The 20,194-nt window shown below is 42.8% G+C and overlaps 1 protein-coding gene across 4 annotated transcripts in view; it reads left to right on the top strand.

The window, feature by feature from the left end:
* Positions 1-5,042, top strand: part of LOC128702758 (calcium-activated chloride channel regulator 1) — a 48,993-nt gene extending 43,951 nt beyond the window's left edge. For 3 of the 4 annotated variants that reach the window (XM_070101905.1, XM_070101902.1, XM_070101903.1), the window contains 3 exons: positions 1-1,008; positions 1,805-1,862; positions 3,036-5,042. The exon at positions 1-1,008 is cut by the window's left edge and continues 345 nt beyond it. In XM_070101905.1, the coding sequence (XP_069958006.1) occupies positions 1-1,008; positions 1,805-1,862; positions 3,036-3,085 (1,116 nt within the window). In that variant the 3' untranslated portion in view covers positions 3,086-5,042. The remainder of the gene's footprint in view (positions 1,009-1,804; positions 1,863-3,035) is intronic. The other variant, XM_070101906.1, reaches the window with a different exon arrangement.
* Positions 5,043-20,194: the final 15,152 nt, after the last annotated feature.

Here is a 20,194-nt window from a genome sequence, read left to right as displayed (position 1 = left end):
GAAGGGTCAGATCAGCAGGTTCCCGAGACAGGAGCGGATAATGACAGTTACTCCATTCCCAACTTGTCCAACCATAGACTTTCAGATGAGCCGTTGATTAACTACAGATACCCAGAGGAACCCCAGGCGAAGTTTAAGTACCCAGAGATATTTCTAACAAGGCGCAGAAAGCATGAAACTCCTGAAGCTAATGATAGTCACCAACAATCATATCAGACGGATGACGTGTCCCCGCAAACGTTTCAGACGAGTGATTCTTCCCCCAAAACGTTTCAAACGGGTGATTCTTCCCGACAAACGTTTCTGACGAGTGATTCTTCCCCCAAAACGTTTCAGACTGGTGATTCCTCCCGACAAACGTTTCAGACGAGAGAGACTACCCTGGAAAAGTCTAAGACAAGTGACAGACACCATGAAACACTAATGATGGTTATGTACACAGACAAAGCGCTGCTTCGAAGAAACGGATATCCTGAAATGCCGCCAACGGATAAAACTCCTGGAATGGCAACAACAGGTAGTAGATACACCGAGGAACTCCCTTTAAGAATAAAGTATCCTGAAGAACCACTAGTTAAGTACGATTACCCTCAAGAACCTCTAGTAACGACCAGACACACTGAAGAACCACAAATAAAAACCATTTATACTGAAGAACCACTAACAAAAACTAAGTACTTAGACGAATCACTGGTACAGAGTCGAGTACCACAGGACCCACCAATAAATCACAAATATGCAACACCATCACCAATAAACAAAAAACATCTAGACTTACATCCAGCGGCCAGAGGGCAGCAGAACTCTCCGAGGCCTGTTAATCCATCCGGAGTCCAGTGGGTTTCAGGAGGCCGCAGACGAGGCGCTGAGATGTCATCAGATGTGTCAACGGGGACCAAAGGCAGACCATGGTATTCTGAAATTTATCCTGAAGGAGCAAGGGAGGCGCCGCTAGGGAAATACCCCATAAGCAGGAGGTCCGAATTGCCCTTCAACACCTTTGAAAGGGTGAGACAATTGGTTGTGTCCCTTTAAGAGTAAGGGGGTGAGGTACCTAAATGCTCCTGAAACGCTCTTTAATTTAGGCAATTGGAGCTATCCTCTTCTACCTAGGATAAAACTAGTTACTCCCATAGACTTTCTTAATAAATTCATATGCTTGGATACTAAAGGCTCCCTTTTCTTGTAAGTTTACTAAATTTAAAGCCTTTCGACTGTACGAGGGTCATTGAAACTGCATATCAACAGTACACCAGTCAAGGATACTAATTGAAGATTGAGACACTTATGCAACATATGAGAATCTTTATTGAGGAAACGTTTCGCCACACAGTTGCTTCATCAGTCCAGTACAAAGCAGAAAGGTGTAAGGAGAGGAGTAGTTTGAGGTAATCAGTCCCTCAGCCTAGAGGGACAAGGATACTAACACCTAAAGTAGGAGCTAATGGTCTTTCATTGTACATACACTGGGAGATTCACACACCTCTGTGTATGTAAACTGAGAAACATATGCCTCACGTTATTTGTTTCTTTTTAAATTAGTATATGGTAATGGTTATATGTGACAAAGATAGGCAATGGCTAAAGGACTACCATATAAGGAATACCACATTCAGGCTTCCATAAAAAATTAGCATAAAATGACTACCACAGAAAGACTAGCATATCAATGACTGTCACTTAAACATTCGTATAAATTAAAATTATAGGGGTGGAAGTTTTAAATATTAATATTTTATATACACATACGAGTTCAGAGCTTAATTTTATTATTATTATTATTATTAAATACATATTTTTACAGATAGAAGAATATTCCCTGCCTCAGCAGTCTCGTCGTCAGGCAGTTCCTGCTACCTCTGGTGAGTGTCCCTTGATGCCGAAGGCTTCTTCATCCAAGGAACTGGAGCTACCCTCCTCTTCCTTGGAGCAAATCTGATTATTTCCTGTTCTTGCGATGTTAAATTATTTTTTTTATTACTAAATTTAATTTTTTCAACGTTATTTTTTTTATTAATTTAGCAAGATTGCGTTAAGTTGGCTTGTGCTCTTATTTGGTTAAATTAGGTTGGATTGCATTAGACTACTTTAACTTATAAAAAAATATACTTAACCACAAATAAGTAAATTAAACAAACGGAGATACGTCTGGCAACGAGGTGACTACGGAAAATAGAAAGCGTATATATTTAGACGGCTGGTGATGATTGAACAAGACATTTAGCGACTATAATGACCAAATTACGACAGTTAACGGTAGCGAATGTTAATTGGCACTGTAAGTCATGGTGCCGCCATGATGAGACGCCCCACCGAGACCTGGTGCCAAGTTGGGGACCTACTTCCCTGAGGATCTACTTCCCTGGAAGACCAACTTCCCTGGGGACCTTCTTCCCTGGGGGCTTTCTTCCCTGGATCGTGACCGTGATGGTCGTACAGATTTCAAAGTTTCCTGGCGTTGTTCAGCTATTGTCTTGCCTGAAGTGTGGCGGCTTTTTTTTCCCCTATAGGTTAATTTGTGGTTGTTAGGTAAGACACATATGCAACAGTTAGGTATCTTTATTTCGAACTGTTTCGCCTACACAGTAGGCTTCTTCAGTCGAGTACAGAAAAGTTGATAGAAGCAGAAGAGACTTGAAGACGAAGTAATCAGTCCATCACCCTTGAAGTTTTAAGGTGGTCAGTCCCTCAGTCTGGAGAAGAGTATTGTTGGTAGTGGGTAGGGTCACCATATTTCCGATATCTCGCTAGGCTGGCCTGTCAGAGGTATAACTTGTCTCATGCGTCAGCTGTGGGATATACAATTTATTATTTATCACTATACCACTCGTTCGTGGTAACGTAGCGCGCCCGCACACACAATTTTATATACATTATGTATAATTTACAAACTTATCTAAGAATTTCTATAAAGCTCTTGGTCCAAGAAATTGATGGACAATCCCCTTCCTTGGATGAAATCAGTGATTTTGATAGGTATTCATGTGACATTCCGCTTATCTCCTGATTTATCCAATGTTATCCTTATTCCTCAGTTATGTGGCAGCCAGTGAGAGGAGAGGGAGAGAGACGGAGAGGAGGATGAAATGAAGCAGAGAGGTGAGAAATATTTAATCTACCAGGAAGAAGAAAGAGGACAAGACGGCACAAGAGATATGAAGTAGTGGAGGTAGTGTTTTGTTCGGGGACACGACTTTCTCCTGACGTAAGGAGTTGACTAGTAACTGGTGAAGCATCTACTGCCTCACCCCAGCTGCATTTTAAACCCCGTTTAATTAACAGAGGATCCCTACCTCGTAGTATTCTAAGATATATAATAAATTAGTTGATTGACGTTTTTATGATCACTGTGTGGTTATTAATACTAAATGAGTGGATGATACGAGGTGAAAGGTTATAAGTAAGTACTGGTTTGGCAACAGAGTTGTGAATGAGTGGAACAAACTCTCAGGCAGTGTCACTGAGGCAAGAAACTTTGGGTAGCTTTAAATATAAGTTGTGCAGGTACATGAGTGAGTGAGTGGGACATGCGGGTTACATTTTATTGTGAAGAGCTTTTTCACTCATATTCGCTCTCCCTCTCTCACTGCTGATAACATTATAATCACAAAAATACGATTTTAATCACTGTATAAATTTTGTGAAATATCTCTGGTATGTTTAGTAATTTAGATTCAGGTTAATTTTACGTATATAAACGAGCTAAATTTCTACAGTGGTTGTATTATAAAAAAAATGTATTATTATTATTATAATCAAAAAGAAGCAAATGTAGGCATACAGTAATGAGCAGTTGAAGATAAACCTGGATATGACCCTGACGGGCTTAGCGTTCTTTTCTGAATAATAGGCTACATTTTTCTCGTGTATGTCATTGTAACATATACCAAAGATATTTATACTTTGTTTTATTGTTTTTTTTTCCAACAAAGGAAATTCCTTTAGGCTGGTGATGGACTCTTGAACCGAGGTATTGGAGTAATCCTCACATTTCTTTGACCAAACCTTATCACTTCTCACTCTTCAAGCGCCAGAAGAATGGGAGGTTTACGTCACTGAAACAAATTTATTACGTTTGAATGTTAATTGAGGCTACGTCTGGCACGCCGGGAGCGTTATGAAGACTCATCGTGAGGAAATCATGCGCAACACTTGGGAATCGTTAGTGCCGAAGCATTTCGCCTATATATACGGCAGGCTTCTTTAATCGAATTCAGATAAATATATCGCTGGAGACAGTAGAAGAAACAATTTTGAGGTAATCAGTCCTTCAGTCTACAGTAGGTGGTCATGGTCGAAGCTTGAAGGACTGATAACCTCAGAATTACATCTACTATTTTCATTTTTATTTTCAGGTGTATTTGACTGAGGAAGCCTGCTGTATAGGCGAAGCGCTTCTGAAATAAAGATACTCAAGTGTTGCATATGCCTTAATCATCAACGAGTCAATATTGCATGCCGTCATTAGTAATATCCACATTATGCAGCTTCAACAACTCAATCTCTTATTTTGACGATTTGGACTGATGCACACTTACCAGTGTTATTGGCGAAATTTTGAAAATTGAAATGCTGGTATGTGATATTTTGTGAATGTCTCAGACGATTAACTTGAGAATGCGACTCCTGAGTGACTTCAAACTTAGTGTCCAAGAAGCATGTTACAATTATATTATAGCTTCCTGTTTTCACTACTGTATTGTTAAGCATATTGATAGCAGTAATAAATACGGTGTGGCTCTGGTGGCCTGGTGGTTAACGCTCTCGCTTCACACGGCGAGGGCCTGGGTTCGATTCCCAGCCAGAGTAGAAACATTGGACGTGTTTCTTTCCACCTGTTGTCTATGTTCCCCATCAGTAAAATGGGTACCTGGGTGTTAGTCGACTGGTGTGGGTCGCATCCTGGGACACTGACCTAAGGAGGCCTGGTCACAGACCGGGCCGCGGGGGCGTTGACCCCCGGAACTCTCTCCAGATAAACTCCAGATTAGCACATGCATCTTGAACACACTGCCCTGCCCGCCTCAGCACAAATTGGTACGTACACTGTGAGGTAAAAAAACAAACGATACCACGGGTGGGGTTTGAACAAACCCCACCCGTGGTATGGTTTGTTTGCAATCGTGTCATTACGATTTCGTAAGTCACACTGTGAGGTGTGTGTCTTGGTGTATACATACCAAGAGTTTACTTCAACCTGTAATTTAGGGATTACATGCAACCCTACTGAGCATTGTGTAGTCGACAGGCTTTAAACCCCATTAACCAGTTCATCTCGCCTGATTTGTCAAAATTCAGCTTATATCACGTGTACCTTCCCATATATAAAACTTTCTCATACCCCATATATTTTCGTAGCGAACAAGGTCCCAAGACCGAAATGTATCCATCATAAAATATTTTAAGTTTATTCATATATCTCTAACCTTAGAATGCAAAGAAACATGTAATCTATCCAGTATCCTCCACAAACAAAAAAAATTAATTCACTGATCAACACTCATTTTCTGGCCAATGATATTACACCGATTTTAGGGTAAGTTTGTGGTGCTGATTCCGAATATGTCATTGGTTTTGTTTGATTGGTATCCCATTGAAAAACATAAAAGATGTGAAAAACATATTGATCAGGCGGGGCTAAATTGCAAATCGCATTGAAATTATTTTTTGATTATGCAGAAGTCAAATCATGTAACACATACTAGTACTTCATTCTTTATAATAACAGACTAACATAGTGAAATAATTCACATACCGCTAATTACTGCATATGAAAACGTACGATTTTCTATGTTGGTCATCAGCACAGTTTTGAGTGAGAAATTGGAAGAGATGCATATTGCTTATCAATGTGCAATAAGACATTTCAAGCTTCTAGCAGCGCTGTATAGCCCTTGTGGCTTAGCGCTTCTTTTTGATTATAATAATAATTCAAGCTTCTAGTGGAGCTGTCTATAAACAGCCGCCAATCTCCTAGTCTATAGTCAAGCCCCATTCGAAAAAGTCCAGGGATGTTATTGCAGTATAAAAGTTTTTCATCTTGGCTGAAGTAAGGAAGGAGTTCAACCTCTCTTGTCAGATAAGCTGTTATTTTAACTTCTTGTTGTAGACAGTATAGTATAGCATTGTTGTAATGCTTCTAACACTGCACTAGATAAGGTTTGTCAGAAAACAGGACAAGTGTTTCCTGATGCGGGTCTTAGTCATGTGATAACCCGCCAATGGAACTTCTGGTCATCTGACCTAGGCCTTCCGCTGCCTTACCGGTCAACCTCTTTAAAAATTATGGTTATGATTATAGCCATTGGCTGATTGGTTTTTCCTAACACTAGCTGTGTAGCTTTGTTAAAATAGTTGTAGAACATTTTTCATATTTTTATTGTATAGAACTGGTAGTCTGGTACTATACCCAGATAGCACTGCTAAAGAAGACTTTAATACCGAAAATGCGCATTAAAAATACTAGGCATCAGTACGAGAGAAATACACCTCTCGGTGTATATGCTATTGTTTTATTAATGCATTAGCATCATAAAATTAACACCTCAAGGAAGGTTCCTTGACGTTGGTGAGGGGCTCTTAATCTAGGGCATTGGATCTGTGCTCCAGTTCCCTGAATTAAGCCTGAATACCTTCCACATCCCCCCCACGCTATAATCAAGGGTGAGTGCTAAATCCCCACAGGTTTAGCGCTCCGCTTGATAATAATAATCGTAAAATTAACATGGTCGCCTCTGAGGACACCAGCAAGGTGGAGCCATCACCCGGCCCGGGGCGGGTGAGTGGTCAGTTGTTCTTGGAGACTGACGAAGTGTGCAAGTGTTGGATACTCATCACAGTTACTACGAAAGATATATGTACACTGATATATATCTCTGTGTATATGCACTGAGAGTTTACGTTAATCTATTCGTTGGTGATTAAAGTATTCTTGACGTAGTGAACAGGTCACATGCAGTCTTAATGACGTTTATACAGTCGGTAGGCTTGAAACCCAACTAAGCAGTTACCAACCAGACTGCTGCTAACTACTGTTTCATATATTCTAAATAATTAAAGTACATTCGGAGCATTTTGAAATTCCACACTGAAACTACGTTCAGGAATCTTGCGCAAATTAACAAGAAGGTACAATGCAAATGGAGACAAGGCCGCCATTATCCACGACAAAAACAATTATTCTTTCCTGCGAGCATTTCTCAGTTTTCTACAGCTTTGTTGGGGTAAGTACATTATAATAAATTATATGTGTATTTTAACATGGTGCAGGTAGTTACAGAAATTGTACTTACTGGTTATTACTGAATTTCACCACAAATTTGTGAAGGTTCAAAAATTCAGGATGTCCCGTAAGTCTGGAATCGGGGGGTAAAAATAGGTCATAATGAAGACTTACAGAATGTGTTCACTCTGTCCACCATTATCATTGATGAATGCGGATGACAAATAGTATTAGTAGTGGTGTCAGGTGAATTATACGCTCCCCCAGGTATGTAATTTTTCCTCGTGACCAGCTAGGCTGTGGTTCATAGGTTGGACTGCGTTCGGCCAGCAGTAATTGCCTGGTTGATCAGGCCTTCAGCCACCAGGGATGCCTCGTCTGGGACCGGGCCGCGAGGGTGTTCTCCCCTGATAACATCCTCCAGGTATCTGGCGAACTCACAATGTTGACTCATAAACATATGAGTATAGGAACTCGCGTTAAGTCGTAATAAACAGCTGCCACTGAATAAACAGAAGGATGGACGAGAGGCGCGAACCGTGGTTTATGGACCACGGTTCACGCCTCCTGTCCATCCTAATATTCATACGGGGTTAACAAAGGGATAGAAATCCCACGGATTGAGATCGCGGCTCCTAGTCAGCCATAGGCGATTTGCAGTAGCCATGGGATTCCTGAACAAAGCTTATATTTAGTCTTACGATTGAGAGCTGAACGTGCTACCACTAACAAATAAAAAGAACTAATTGAGTATAACTGGCGAGTATGAAGACAGGTTGTAGAACAGTTTTATTGGGACATCATTTCATACTGTTGGTTACCAGATGTCAAAGGCACTTGTTGATATATACGGCTTTTGTATTGTACTCGCCCACCCCTCAAGGCTCTTGATCTAAGGAATTGGATCTGCGCTCCAGTTCCCTGAATTAAGCCTGAATACCTTCCATCCCCTCCCCACAGGTGCTGTATAATACTACGAGTTTAGCGCTCGACCATGATTATAATAATGTACTATTTACAAGGGCCGAATTCCAGTCTCGCCCCTCCACCGGCCACCACGCTGCGCGAGCCCTGTCAAACTCACTCCCAAAGCCAGACATGGATCTCGCTTACATCCCGCTGTCCAGGTTGCATCACCTCCCGACCACTCTAAGGCCTTACTGATAAAGCTTTATCAGTTCCTAAATTAACATTTTACTCTGTGAAGAACTCAATACAAGTCATTACTAAACTCAACTTTCTGCGCTGTGTATAGTGTCGAGTTTTATCAAGTCACGACTTAACGAATCGCCTTCTGTAGAATTATAAAGCGCCACACATGTAAAATTGCAAAATTATCCCAACAAGCGTTTTCTTCAGGAGGTACTGCGGTAGGCCTTATATTGGGGAAAGCTCCATTGCGCGTGAGGAATGAGAGGTTACGTACTTGGAGTCGCTTCCGGAGGTCATAATCAGGCTTCTTACAAGGTAGGGGAGTATGTCCAATTCCTTGGATCAAGATCCCTTCATCGGCATCAATGAACCTCCGTTGAGAGGTTCAGTAGGCCTAGAAGTTTATACTAGGTAGGTCCAAACTATCTCCAAGTAAATTTCTGCAACCCCTGCATTGTTGCATGGCCCTTTATAAATCAACTTAATGTATACATGTATACGATTAGGTTATGTAAGATTTAGTCAGGAAACAGGACAAACCCTTCCTGACACTGTTCTTAGCCGTATGATGTCCCAGCACTGGAGCTTTTGGTCATGTGACCGAGGCCTGCCATTGGCTTACCCCTCCACTAAAAGCTAGATGCATTTCGGTCACAGCTCGATCCGAGGAAAGTGTCCCCGTATTCCATAACCTCAATCCCCTGTGCCTCAGTGCACGCGATTAAAATAGTGCACAGTGCGGTATAAGTTGATAATTCAGTTTAATATTAGTTTTGAAGATTTGAAGGTAATCAGAGAGGCATTCATAAATCACATACAAACTAATATCCAAATTTCTTCAGCGAAAATGAAAAATTAAGACATACACAGCTCAAATCTATTGCAAACCTTTCAAAAAGGCCAGTATCCGAAAATACACAAGCATATAAAATGTGAAGCCATGCAGAACTTGCATTATCAGGTTATCAGCACGAATATGTTAAAACTTATAAAATGCAACAGAGAAATGATGACATTACCCACTGATGTAATCTCTGAGTCTCATCTCGATGAATGTTCTTAAAATGAGCTGACGATTTATTGTCAGGCTTGGGGTACATACCCTTAATATTATTATTGATTATAGCTGGAGCTATGTTCAGGTTAGCACACCATAAATATAACTTGTAACCCCCCACGGGCTTAATACTCCTCAGTATATAATAATAATTAGCTTTGCTAGGTGAAGCTTGAGAGATGACTTAATGCAAGTATCATAAGAGACGTGCCAATCTTGATTCTAAGAATCAGTTTTGCTCAAGTAAACGCAGTGATGATTGGAATAAGATCTTGTTCGGACTGTTAACTCGGAGTGTTAGTAATGAAAGATAAAAGTCAGGATTTCATCAGACATTTCAGTTCGGGTATTTTAATCCTCTCCTTCAGGATGCGACAAATATGATTCCCCTAACACCCAGGTACCTGCTTGCTGGTTGGTGAACAGGGGCAGGAGGTTTAAGAAGCCCCACGTTCCCTCTTGTCCAAGTGGAAGATTTTCTGAATATAGCTTATCTTCATCTTCCGGTTGAGTTGAACATGCTGTCACTAACTACACGGCGACTGTACTTACCCAGTTGTGGTTGCAGGGGTCGAATCACAGCTCCTGGCCCCGGCTCTTCACTGGTCGCTACTAGATCACTCTTCCTGCTCCATGTGTATGGATCCTGCCCCCACTGCATCACTTCCCAGACTATTCCACTTCCTGACAACTCTGTGACTGAAGAAATACTTCCTAACATCCCTGTGATTCATCTGAGTCTTCAACTTCCAACTGCGACCCCATGTTGCTGTGTCTCATCTCTGGAACATTCTGTCTCTGTCCACCTTGTCGATTCCTCTCAGTATTTAATATGTCGTTATCATATCCTCCCTATCTCTCCTGTCCTCCAGTGTCGTCAGGTCGATTTCCCTTAACTTCTCCTCATAGGACATGCGCTTTAGCTCCGGGAAATGTCTTGTTGCAAACCTTTGAACTTTCTCTAGTTTCCTTACGTGCTTGGCTAGGTATGGGTTCCAAACTGGTGCTGCATACTCCAATATAGGCCTAACGTACACGGTGTACAGGCTAGGATCCTGAACGATTCCTTATTGAGATGTCGGAATGCTGTTCTTAGGTTTGTTAGGCGCCCGTATGCTGCAGCAGTTATTTGGTTGATGTGCGCCTTAGATGTGCCCAGTGTTATACTCACCCCAAGATCCTTTTCCTTGAGTGATGTTTGTAGTCCCTGGCCCCCTAGACTGTACTCCATCTGCGGTCTTCTTTGCTCTTCCCCAATCTTCATGACTTTGCACTTGGTGGGGGTTGAACTCCAGGAGCCAGTTGCTGGACCAGGCCTTCAGCCTGTCAGGATACCTTTGGAGTTCTGCCTGGTCCTCGTCCGATTGAATTCTTCCTATCAACTTCATATCTGCAAACAGGGACACTTCTGAGTCTATTCCTTCCGTCATGTTCACAAATACCAGAAACAGCACCGGTCCGGACTGACCCTTGTGGAACCCCGCTCGTCACAGGCGTCCACTCTGACACTTCGCCACGTACCATGACTCGTTGTTGTCTTCCTGACAGGGATTCCCTAATCCATTGCAGTGCCTTCCCTGTTATCCCTGTCTGGTCCTCCAGCTTTTGCACTAATCTCTTGTGTGGAACTGTCCAACGCCTTCTTACAGTCCAGGAAAACTCAGTCTACCCACCTCTCTCTCTCTCTCTCTCTCTCTCTCTCTCTCTCTCTCTCTCTCTCTCATCTTACTGCTGTCACCCTGCTGTAAACCTCTAGTAGGTTTGTGACACAGGATTTCCCGTCCCTGAAATCATGCTAGCTGTCGTTGATCAGCTCATTCCTTTCTAGGTGCTCCACCACTCTTCTGATAATCTTCTCCATGACTTTGCTTACTATACATGTCAATGACACTGGTCTGTAGTTTAATGCTTCGTGTTTGTCTCCTTTTTTAAAAACTGGGGCTACATTTGCTGTCTTACATACATCAAGTAATCGTCCTGTTTAGATAGATGTGTTGAAAGTTGTTGTTAGTGGTACACATAGCGCCTCTGCTCCCTCTCTCAGGACCCATGAGATGTTATCCGGCCCCATCGCCTTTGATGCGATGAGGAAGAGGACTTGGGGACCACAAACGGAAATAGGTCAATAAAGAATGGCTTAGTCTCACTAAAGTGTCTTTATTATTTATTCTAAAGGAGTAGAAATCCGAAGATAATAATATGCTTAATATATGAACAGATGTTGAAAAAAAATTATTTACGTGCGCTAGCCTTCTTGATTTTACGTTTTCTGTATATATTCCAATGAGTGAGAAAACTAAGTAGATCCTTTGGCTTACACAGGTGGGTAGCTTTTATTTAGGCTTTAAGTACATAGCATACAACATTTTTACAATGGCCTTGAGGGTACACATGTTATGGAAACATAAAAAATACATTATGTAAATTTAATCTAAGGTGGACTGTGTAGTGCTGTATGACCCTAATGGGTGTAGCGCTTCTTTTTGATGATAATATATCATGTAAACTGTTTTTTTTTTTTTTTTTGTATATAATCAAAGTTTAAGTGGACCCAAAATTAGTTTCAACAAGATGATAATATAAGATTTTGTTCGGATTTTTAACCCCGGAGGGTTAACCACCCAGGATAACCCATTAAAGTCAGTGCGTCATCGAGGACTGTCAATTTCCATTGGGGTCGTTTAGTCTTGCTCCCCAGGATGCCACCCACACCAGTCGACTAACACCTAGGTATCTGCTTGCTTGCTAGGTAAATGGGGACAGCAGGTGTAAGGAAACACGCCCAATGCTGGGGATCGAACCACGGGCACGCAGTGTGGAGCAAGAGCGTTGCCTACCAGGCCACTGTTAATAAGTTTATTTAGGTACAGTTATGCTGTTTTAGACGATTATTAAAACCCTACATAATAACATGTAAATTACCTAGGATAACCTGAAAAAAGTAAGATTGAATTCCCTAGATTCCTTGAGGACAAGACTTATCGGTGGGGTGGGGTGTCTCGTGGCCTAGTAGGCAATGCTCTCGTTTCTCACACTGCATGTCCATGGTTAAATCCCCTTGCTGGGTGGAAACATTGGGCATGTTTCCTTAAACCTGCTGTCCTTGTTCACCTAGCAGTAAGTACCTGGGTGTTAGTCGACTGGTGTAGTTCGCATCCTGGGGGACAAGAATGGAAATAACACTCCTCGATGACGCACTGACTTTCTTCGGTTATCCTAAAAAAATCTTATATTTTCCCGAAGAGCTGCACCATACACAATACAAAAAATATATATATCTTCAATATACCACTTATTCAATTCATTCTGTATAGGAACTCCATGTAAATAAAGGGTCCGAAAATCTGGAACTCCCAGAATATGCAGGAAGTTCCCAGCGCCGCTATTTACTTAAAGATACATTGTTAGAGTACCTAATAAATCTAACCCAAACCCTGCTTGGATTAATGTTAATGCCCGATTTATCAGTTGCAATCCTGATTCAAATCTTATTAGCATTCATATTGATGCTCTCACTATCATCAATCTATTTCAACATATAATAAGTTTACCTAAAATACATTCTACCTCAGTATTCATCAATACAAACGTTATGCCAAATTGTTACATAAAATATCAAATTATCATAAATCATATACCAGTTTGCTACAGTACATAAAATGTCAAAGAATGCAAACTATAGTACGTATTCTAATAAAGTAAACTAACTGAATAATGGTCAGGTAGTTATAAGCTAACTTTAAGGCTGCCCGAAATACTCTGAATAATATGGGGCTTTCTATAGTTTTTTAATGTCATTAATTCAAGTGTTAATTGTATTCTGTACTATACTTTACAGAAATAAGTTAACTTTGTCTTTGGAGTGGTGAGAAGCCTAAATAAGCTTTATTCAGTTTTAAAGATTATATTCGTATTATTAACTGGGAGGGTTTGGTAGCCCAGGATAACTCATTAGTCATTAGCATTCATGTCTATCTTTGGCGGATATGTAATGGATAATTGACGGAGATAATTTCCTTAACTCACAGTGGTCATGAAATTTTACAGAAATCTGGTTTCGGTATTACATCATCATATCGGAGATTAGGCACTAATTGGTAGATCAGTGAATGGTCATTACTAGATGATCTCTTAATATAGATAAAGGGCTCAGAGAATAATTTATCTATAAAATTGAATGTTTGTCGTCTCTAAGAGTCGGTTTGACATTTAGTTCCAGGCATCAATGTGCCTAATATTCCTATTCCATGAAATGTGGCATTCATTCAGAGTGCTTACGTTGTGATCATCGTCATCTGCCACGAACTGTACGTTGTAATTAGTAGTATCACCTATGATCTTTCTGCACTGAATTCAAACCTCGTCACTTCTGAGTAAGAGGAAGTGAATCTGTCATGAGCTTTGATTGAAAGTGATGCATCTTAAAGTCCAGTTCTATCTGAAGTGAAGCAAAATAACTTTGGTTCTAGTAGCTTGAAGAATGGCCGGCCCTTGTGGGTTTAGCGCTTAGTTACGATTGTGATACTTGAACAATGGCCTGATCCACTGATTTAATCTGCGTCTCATTTCTTCAGTGAATAATGTTCTTAAAGGGAACTGCGAAGTCTGGTAAGAGCATCATGTTCTCTTTGAAAGAGGAAATATTGTCAAGCTTAGTGTACTTTAAAGTATCCATGTACTTGATATTCTTGATGAGAGCTGTAGCTGTTTTCATGATCATCAGTTTTTGCCAGGTTAGGTGCTTCGTAAAAAGAACTTCAGGATAGTTATTTTTGTGCTCGTGAAGGTTGCCATATTGACCTTCCTGTTAGTTATTTATAACGATGTTATCCCCGAAGTATTTTACAGGCATCATCCCCGAAATATTCTGTGATCCTCTGTTCAAGATCACTTATGGTTACCTGTTAATTTTCTCTCGCATAATTCGCCACTTTCTTTGAATGTTTTTTCTTTACAAAAATCAGAGAGTCGACCGAGTTTCAGATTTATTATCATGGTTTGTGGACTGGTAGGCCATGGGAACCAGTTTTCCTGTTTGACAGTTTTTGTTGAATCCTTGATGGTAAATAGCATTTACGACCAGTCAAATCTTGTTCAAATGCGATCCCAATTTCAAACCTGTGAGCCTACTCGTCACTGCATTCTCTTCATAAATATGCGTTGAATGATTGAACATTATTGGTTCTTACTGATAATTTTGCAGGCTGAGGGGAAATTATGGATTTTTTTTTTTTTTTTTAATTAACCCATATACAATAAGAATTACCTTAAAACATACATACGTGCCTCACTACAATCCCTCTTTAAGACACTACCGCTGACACTTCAACCCCCCCCCCCCCCACATGCCTAGTAACTGTGTCTGCCGTCACCACTCATAACCACCAACAGTCCTTGATAGTAATTAGCGTCTTATAATATATCACCCTAAAAACACGCTACACACATCAACCTACCACAATAATAAATAAATTTACACATTATTCCCTCCAGCAGACAGATTATTTACACTGCCGGAGATAATCTATACATCACATCCTACAGAGAATGGACAACATTAGACATCTAAAATAATATGACATGTGTATCACATGACCTGCTATTGCAGAGATTACTTAAACTCCTCCCCCCCCCTCCCCCAATGAAAAACTGACCAGTTTCACCTGGCTATACACAAGATCAAAAACTCATTCACTTGAACATATATAATGAAAATGTGAAAAAAAACATCTGTAACAATATATAAGCAAACACACCCCAGGCAAGATCTTACATTATATACAATACCAAAACGTTCCACTAGTTAAAAAACAGGTATGAAAACTCATTATTATGACAAGTTACATTGCTCATATATAGGTAGACATGTATAATTACAGGTTAAAATATGCTTATATACTAACATGCTTATGTACATCCTTACAAAACATGAAGGAATCCTTAGATAAATTATAATCATCGGTGTTCACAATAACACCAAGACATTACATTGAATATCACATTGATATCACCTCAACATCCTTTCCTCACACAATTCCACACACACTCACACAATCGTCCTCTGCAACACCCCCCTCCCCTGGGAAGGCCAGCCCGTTCATTCCCCTGACCGCTTATAAAGACCATAAATCCCTCAAAAGAAAGTCCCTGTAGCCCTCCGAGAAATCCCTCTCCCACCTCCTACCATATATTTCCCTGTTGCGACACTTTGTTCTATAAAAAGATGCTATGGCCATCCTACGTTCCTCCGCCCCTTTGTCTCTCATTGCCCATGATATATACACAAAATCAACCATTAAGTAAGCCACTGCCCTTTGAACCTTTACCCCAACCCCACCTACATCTAAACTAAGCGCTCTCAAAACCGACAACCCTTTCCCCCCCACATACCGGATTACTTTCCCTAACCATTCCCGCACAATCCCTAGGCTTTCACAAAAATAAACTACATGAAAGGCTGATTCATCTACCCCACAAACCTGACACACCCCACCCTCCCTTATTCGCCTATTTCGTAAAACAACCCCAGACGGCAGTATTCCGTGAAGAAACCTATACATTACCTCCCTCACGCGTGGCCGGATGCGTAACCCTTTTAATCGGCCCCAAATGTCTTCCCATGCGTACATCGGGTACACTCCTTCCGTTGCCACTACCACCCTAGGCCATATCTTCCTCTCCATGGACCCTACCCGCATGTTTCTCGGCTCTCTGACCATCATCAGTAGACGCAACAACTCCTCACCATCTCTCAAATCTTGTCCCTTCCACCATCTCCGAAGATCTCCCTGCAGCATCCCCAACCCTCCACTCCCTTCCCCCCGAGCCCTTAGCAACCCATGTTTCACATATACACACTTCAACCTTCTTTCCAAATGAATTAACCCCAGCCCTCCCAAGGCCACCGGAAGTGTTACCACCTCTCTTTTCAACCAATCGCATCCCGAACCCCAGATAAAACGGAAAACTCTGCTCAACAATCTCCGGACATCCCCATACACCAAAGGGTACAAAGCTGCCACATGCCATATTTTACTGTACAAAAGCACATTGACCACAATGACCCTCTGGTGTAGCGTAAGATGTGTCGGCCTCAATCCTGACAATCTTCCCAATACCCTATCTACCACACCCTTTGAATTATTCTCCCTCGCCATCTGAGCATTACCCATATACACAACTCCACAAATTTTCACCCGGTCCACGACACTCCACCTCACCCCCCCCCACCCCCGCCCTCCTGCCCATCCCATTCACCCAATATCATGAGCTTTGATTTATGCACATTCACTGCCATACCTGTTGCCATCCCAAAAACATCTATAACTCTCTCCAGACCCTCCAATCCCTCCCTCCCACTCACTAGGACAGTTGTGTCATCAACGTAACCTATGATACTGGGACTCCCACCTCGTATGTCCTCCCTTACCCCCTCCTGTATGCACCTTTCCACTGCCCTATAAAACGGATTCTGTAAACATGCAAATAATATTTGTGACAACGGGCAACCTTGCCTCAATCCCCTGCCCATTTTCACATGCAACCCCACCCTCCCATTTATCTGTACACACATCCCAGCTCCCCGATATAAAGTACGTGCCCAATTCACAATGTCCTCCCCGAACCCTTGCCACTCCATGATTCTCCACAGAGCCTCCCTCTCGACACTGTCATATGCCGTTCTCCAATCCAACGCCAATACCCCACGTTCCCCCTCTTGTGGACCCTCAATAAACCTTCTAATAACCCCATGCCCCTCATACATTGATCTCCCCGGAATCCCATATTGACCCCTCACTATTACCTTTCCAATGACCTTTTTTATACGATTTCCCAAAATTTTTGCAAAAAGTTTGTAGTCTGCACACATGAGTGATATCATCCGGTAATCTCTCACTGTGCACTGACTTTCACCCTTTGGCACCAAAACTACTAGTGCTGTCGCCTGCAAAGGTCCCAACGCACCCCTCTCTTTTATGATATTAAATAATTGCACCAAAAAATCTTTTAATACTCCCCAATGCTGTATGTAAAACTCCGCAGGCAGCCCATCTATCCCCGGTGCCTTACCCCTGCTCATACTCATTAAAGCCGTCCACACCTCTTCCTCCACAATAGGCCCCTGTAACTGTTCCCTGTCGTCCCTGTCCAGCACACTCCGCACCCATCCCCCTGTCTCTCTTAAAGCCCCCTCTCTCACTCCCACACTCCTCATATGTGCACTAAGCCAAGAATCAACATACCCTCCCATCCCCTCCGTCGTCATCAAATCTTGTCCCTCCCTATACCCCTCGATGTCCTCAAGAACTCTCAAACCCACCATTTCCATTGCAATGCGCCGGCGCCCCTGCCCTCGCAGGACACACGCCGATGGTCTATCACCCCACATGACCTCCTCCAACCCCCCTAAAACCCTTGCCGCATCAAACCTCTCATTTTGCACTTCCATTAGGCGTTCCTTCACTCCTGTCAGCCACAGGGGCTCCCATCCCCCCCTTCCTCTCTCATAATACTCCCTTAACTGCCCCTCAAGATACCTAATAAGCCCATAAGCCAACTGATTCTCGTGCCTTCCCTGTCGGACATAGAACTCTCGAATCCTCGTCTTCGCCTTCACATCCCACCATCTCTAACACATCCCCATTGACTTCCATCCCTTCCCATAAGCCTTTCCACCATTGTGCAAATAGGACCCTCCCCTCAACATCTTGAAGCAACCGAACATTCAATTTCCAATAACTCTTATACCTGTTCGGCCGACCCTCCCATCCCAAATCCACCAAAACACCTCTATGATCAGAAAAAAAAACATCCAAAACCCTTACACTCCGCACCACAGCTTTCCTTGTCACGTATATCCTGTCCAGCCGTGCAGCATACCCCTGCCTCACAAAGGTGTGCTGCACCTCCCACGCCGCCCCCCCCTCTACATCCACCAACCCCACCCCGGTTAACAGGCCCCTCAGAACGCCAGAACAATATCCTGCTCCCTTAGGTTCCACATCCTTGCGGCGTATAACGCAATTCCAGTCCCCTCCCACCACAGCTAATGCTGGAAGCGACCTTAAGTGATACACCAACACTTCACGTACAAACTCATTCTTCACTCGACTGTCCCCCTCCACCGGACCATAAACACACACAAAAGACATCTTATCTCTTCCCCATGACCCATCCACTCTTATAACTCTCCCCTCACCCCCCTCCTCACAATGATGTACAGTAAACGGGCTAGCCTCCCTCACCAAAATAGCCACTCCTCCTTTCAATCTCATTGAGTGTGCCGCATATACAGTATACCCCTCAATCATCAACATACAACCCGGCTTGTGGTTGTGCTCTTGCACAAACACTACATCTACACCATACCTAATGAGCATCTCATGAAACCATTCACACTTCCTAGAATTTTTCAGACCATTAACATTTATAGAGAGACTCTTGAATTTGTCAATGGAGGTTTTCCTTTACGTATTGCACCACCTTTATCCCCCTTCCCCTTTATACGCCCTTGATCTTCAATCACCATTCTGTGATCTGCTTTCACATGCCCCTTGTCCCTGGACCCCCCAGGTCCATGCTCAACCACTTCAGCCCAAACCTTTTTGCCCGAACGCTGTGCCGGAGTGAGCACATCCACATCGTCCACGTCCGAGGGCACTGCCGCTCTCTTCCGTGACACTCGAGCCTTTCTCCCCGCCTCCACCTGGAAGCCATCCCCGTGCACTTCCGCCACCACCGTGCCAATTTGCAACCCAGCCTCAACCTGGGTCTCTGACATGCCTCCCCCCCTCTCACCACCTGGAACCCCAGCAGCATCCAGGGCACCCACAAGCCCCTCAACTGTGACCTCTCCTGGGGTCCCTAACAGGTCGTGGAGGACTGAATCAATGGTAGCCTCCACGGCCCTGTCCTCACCCAGTGACACCACATCTTTGGTCTCCGGTGCCTGCCCGGCAGTGCATGTCTCTCTCGGAAGAGTTACACACTCTTCCTCCCTCAAGGCCTCCTCGACCTCCACACTCCAAGCCTTGTTCAAGGAAACCGACTCAGGTCGTGCCAAATCCAACGTCTCAAGGTCCTCTGATGCCTCCTTATGCTGCTCCTTCGCCTGTGTACCCTGTTGTTTAACACACTGCGCAGCTATGTGATCATAGGCACCGCATAATCGACAGTTGCGTTGTTGCCCTGCGTAAGTCACCATTACTTGAGTCCTGAAGTCTTCTAGGAAAATATAGGAAGGAATAGGATGCCTCAATGTCATTTTTAAGGAAAAACTTCCTTCAGGCATCCCAGAATATGATCCTTCCTTCCATTTCCCCAATGTCGCCATATGAACAGTCCCAAACTTCTCGAAGACGGCACGTAGGTCTGCCTCATTAGCCTCAAAGGGTACATTTCTTATCTTCACCCACGTATAATGGCGGGACACATCATGTAGCCTTACCGTCACTGCAGGATTCACTGGTACACAAAGATCTTGGAACCTGGCGACTATGTCCTCATATACACTTGCATTGAGAAATTTCACAAAAATTCTATATGCCCCGTTCAAGGCTACACCATACAGCTCTTCGTTGGCAATGCCGTATGTGTCCCTGATGATGGCAGGTAATAAAACTTGAGCTGAGTGGGCATGCACAGCCCCACGCACCACTTCTATGCCGACAGTGTTTACCCTTCTTCTTGCCTGCTGCGCCATTTTGAGAAAACCAAGTTGTCACCGGCTGACAGCAGAGGGCAGGCTCAGCTCACGTCCGCTC

The sequence above is a fragment of the Cherax quadricarinatus genome, chromosome 79, assembly GCF_038502225.1.
Source record: "Cherax quadricarinatus isolate ZL_2023a chromosome 79, ASM3850222v1, whole genome shotgun sequence".
NCBI classification, from domain to species: Eukaryota; Metazoa; Arthropoda; class Malacostraca; order Decapoda; family Parastacidae; genus Cherax; species Cherax quadricarinatus.
This window is presented reverse-complemented; position numbering and strand designations above follow the sequence as displayed.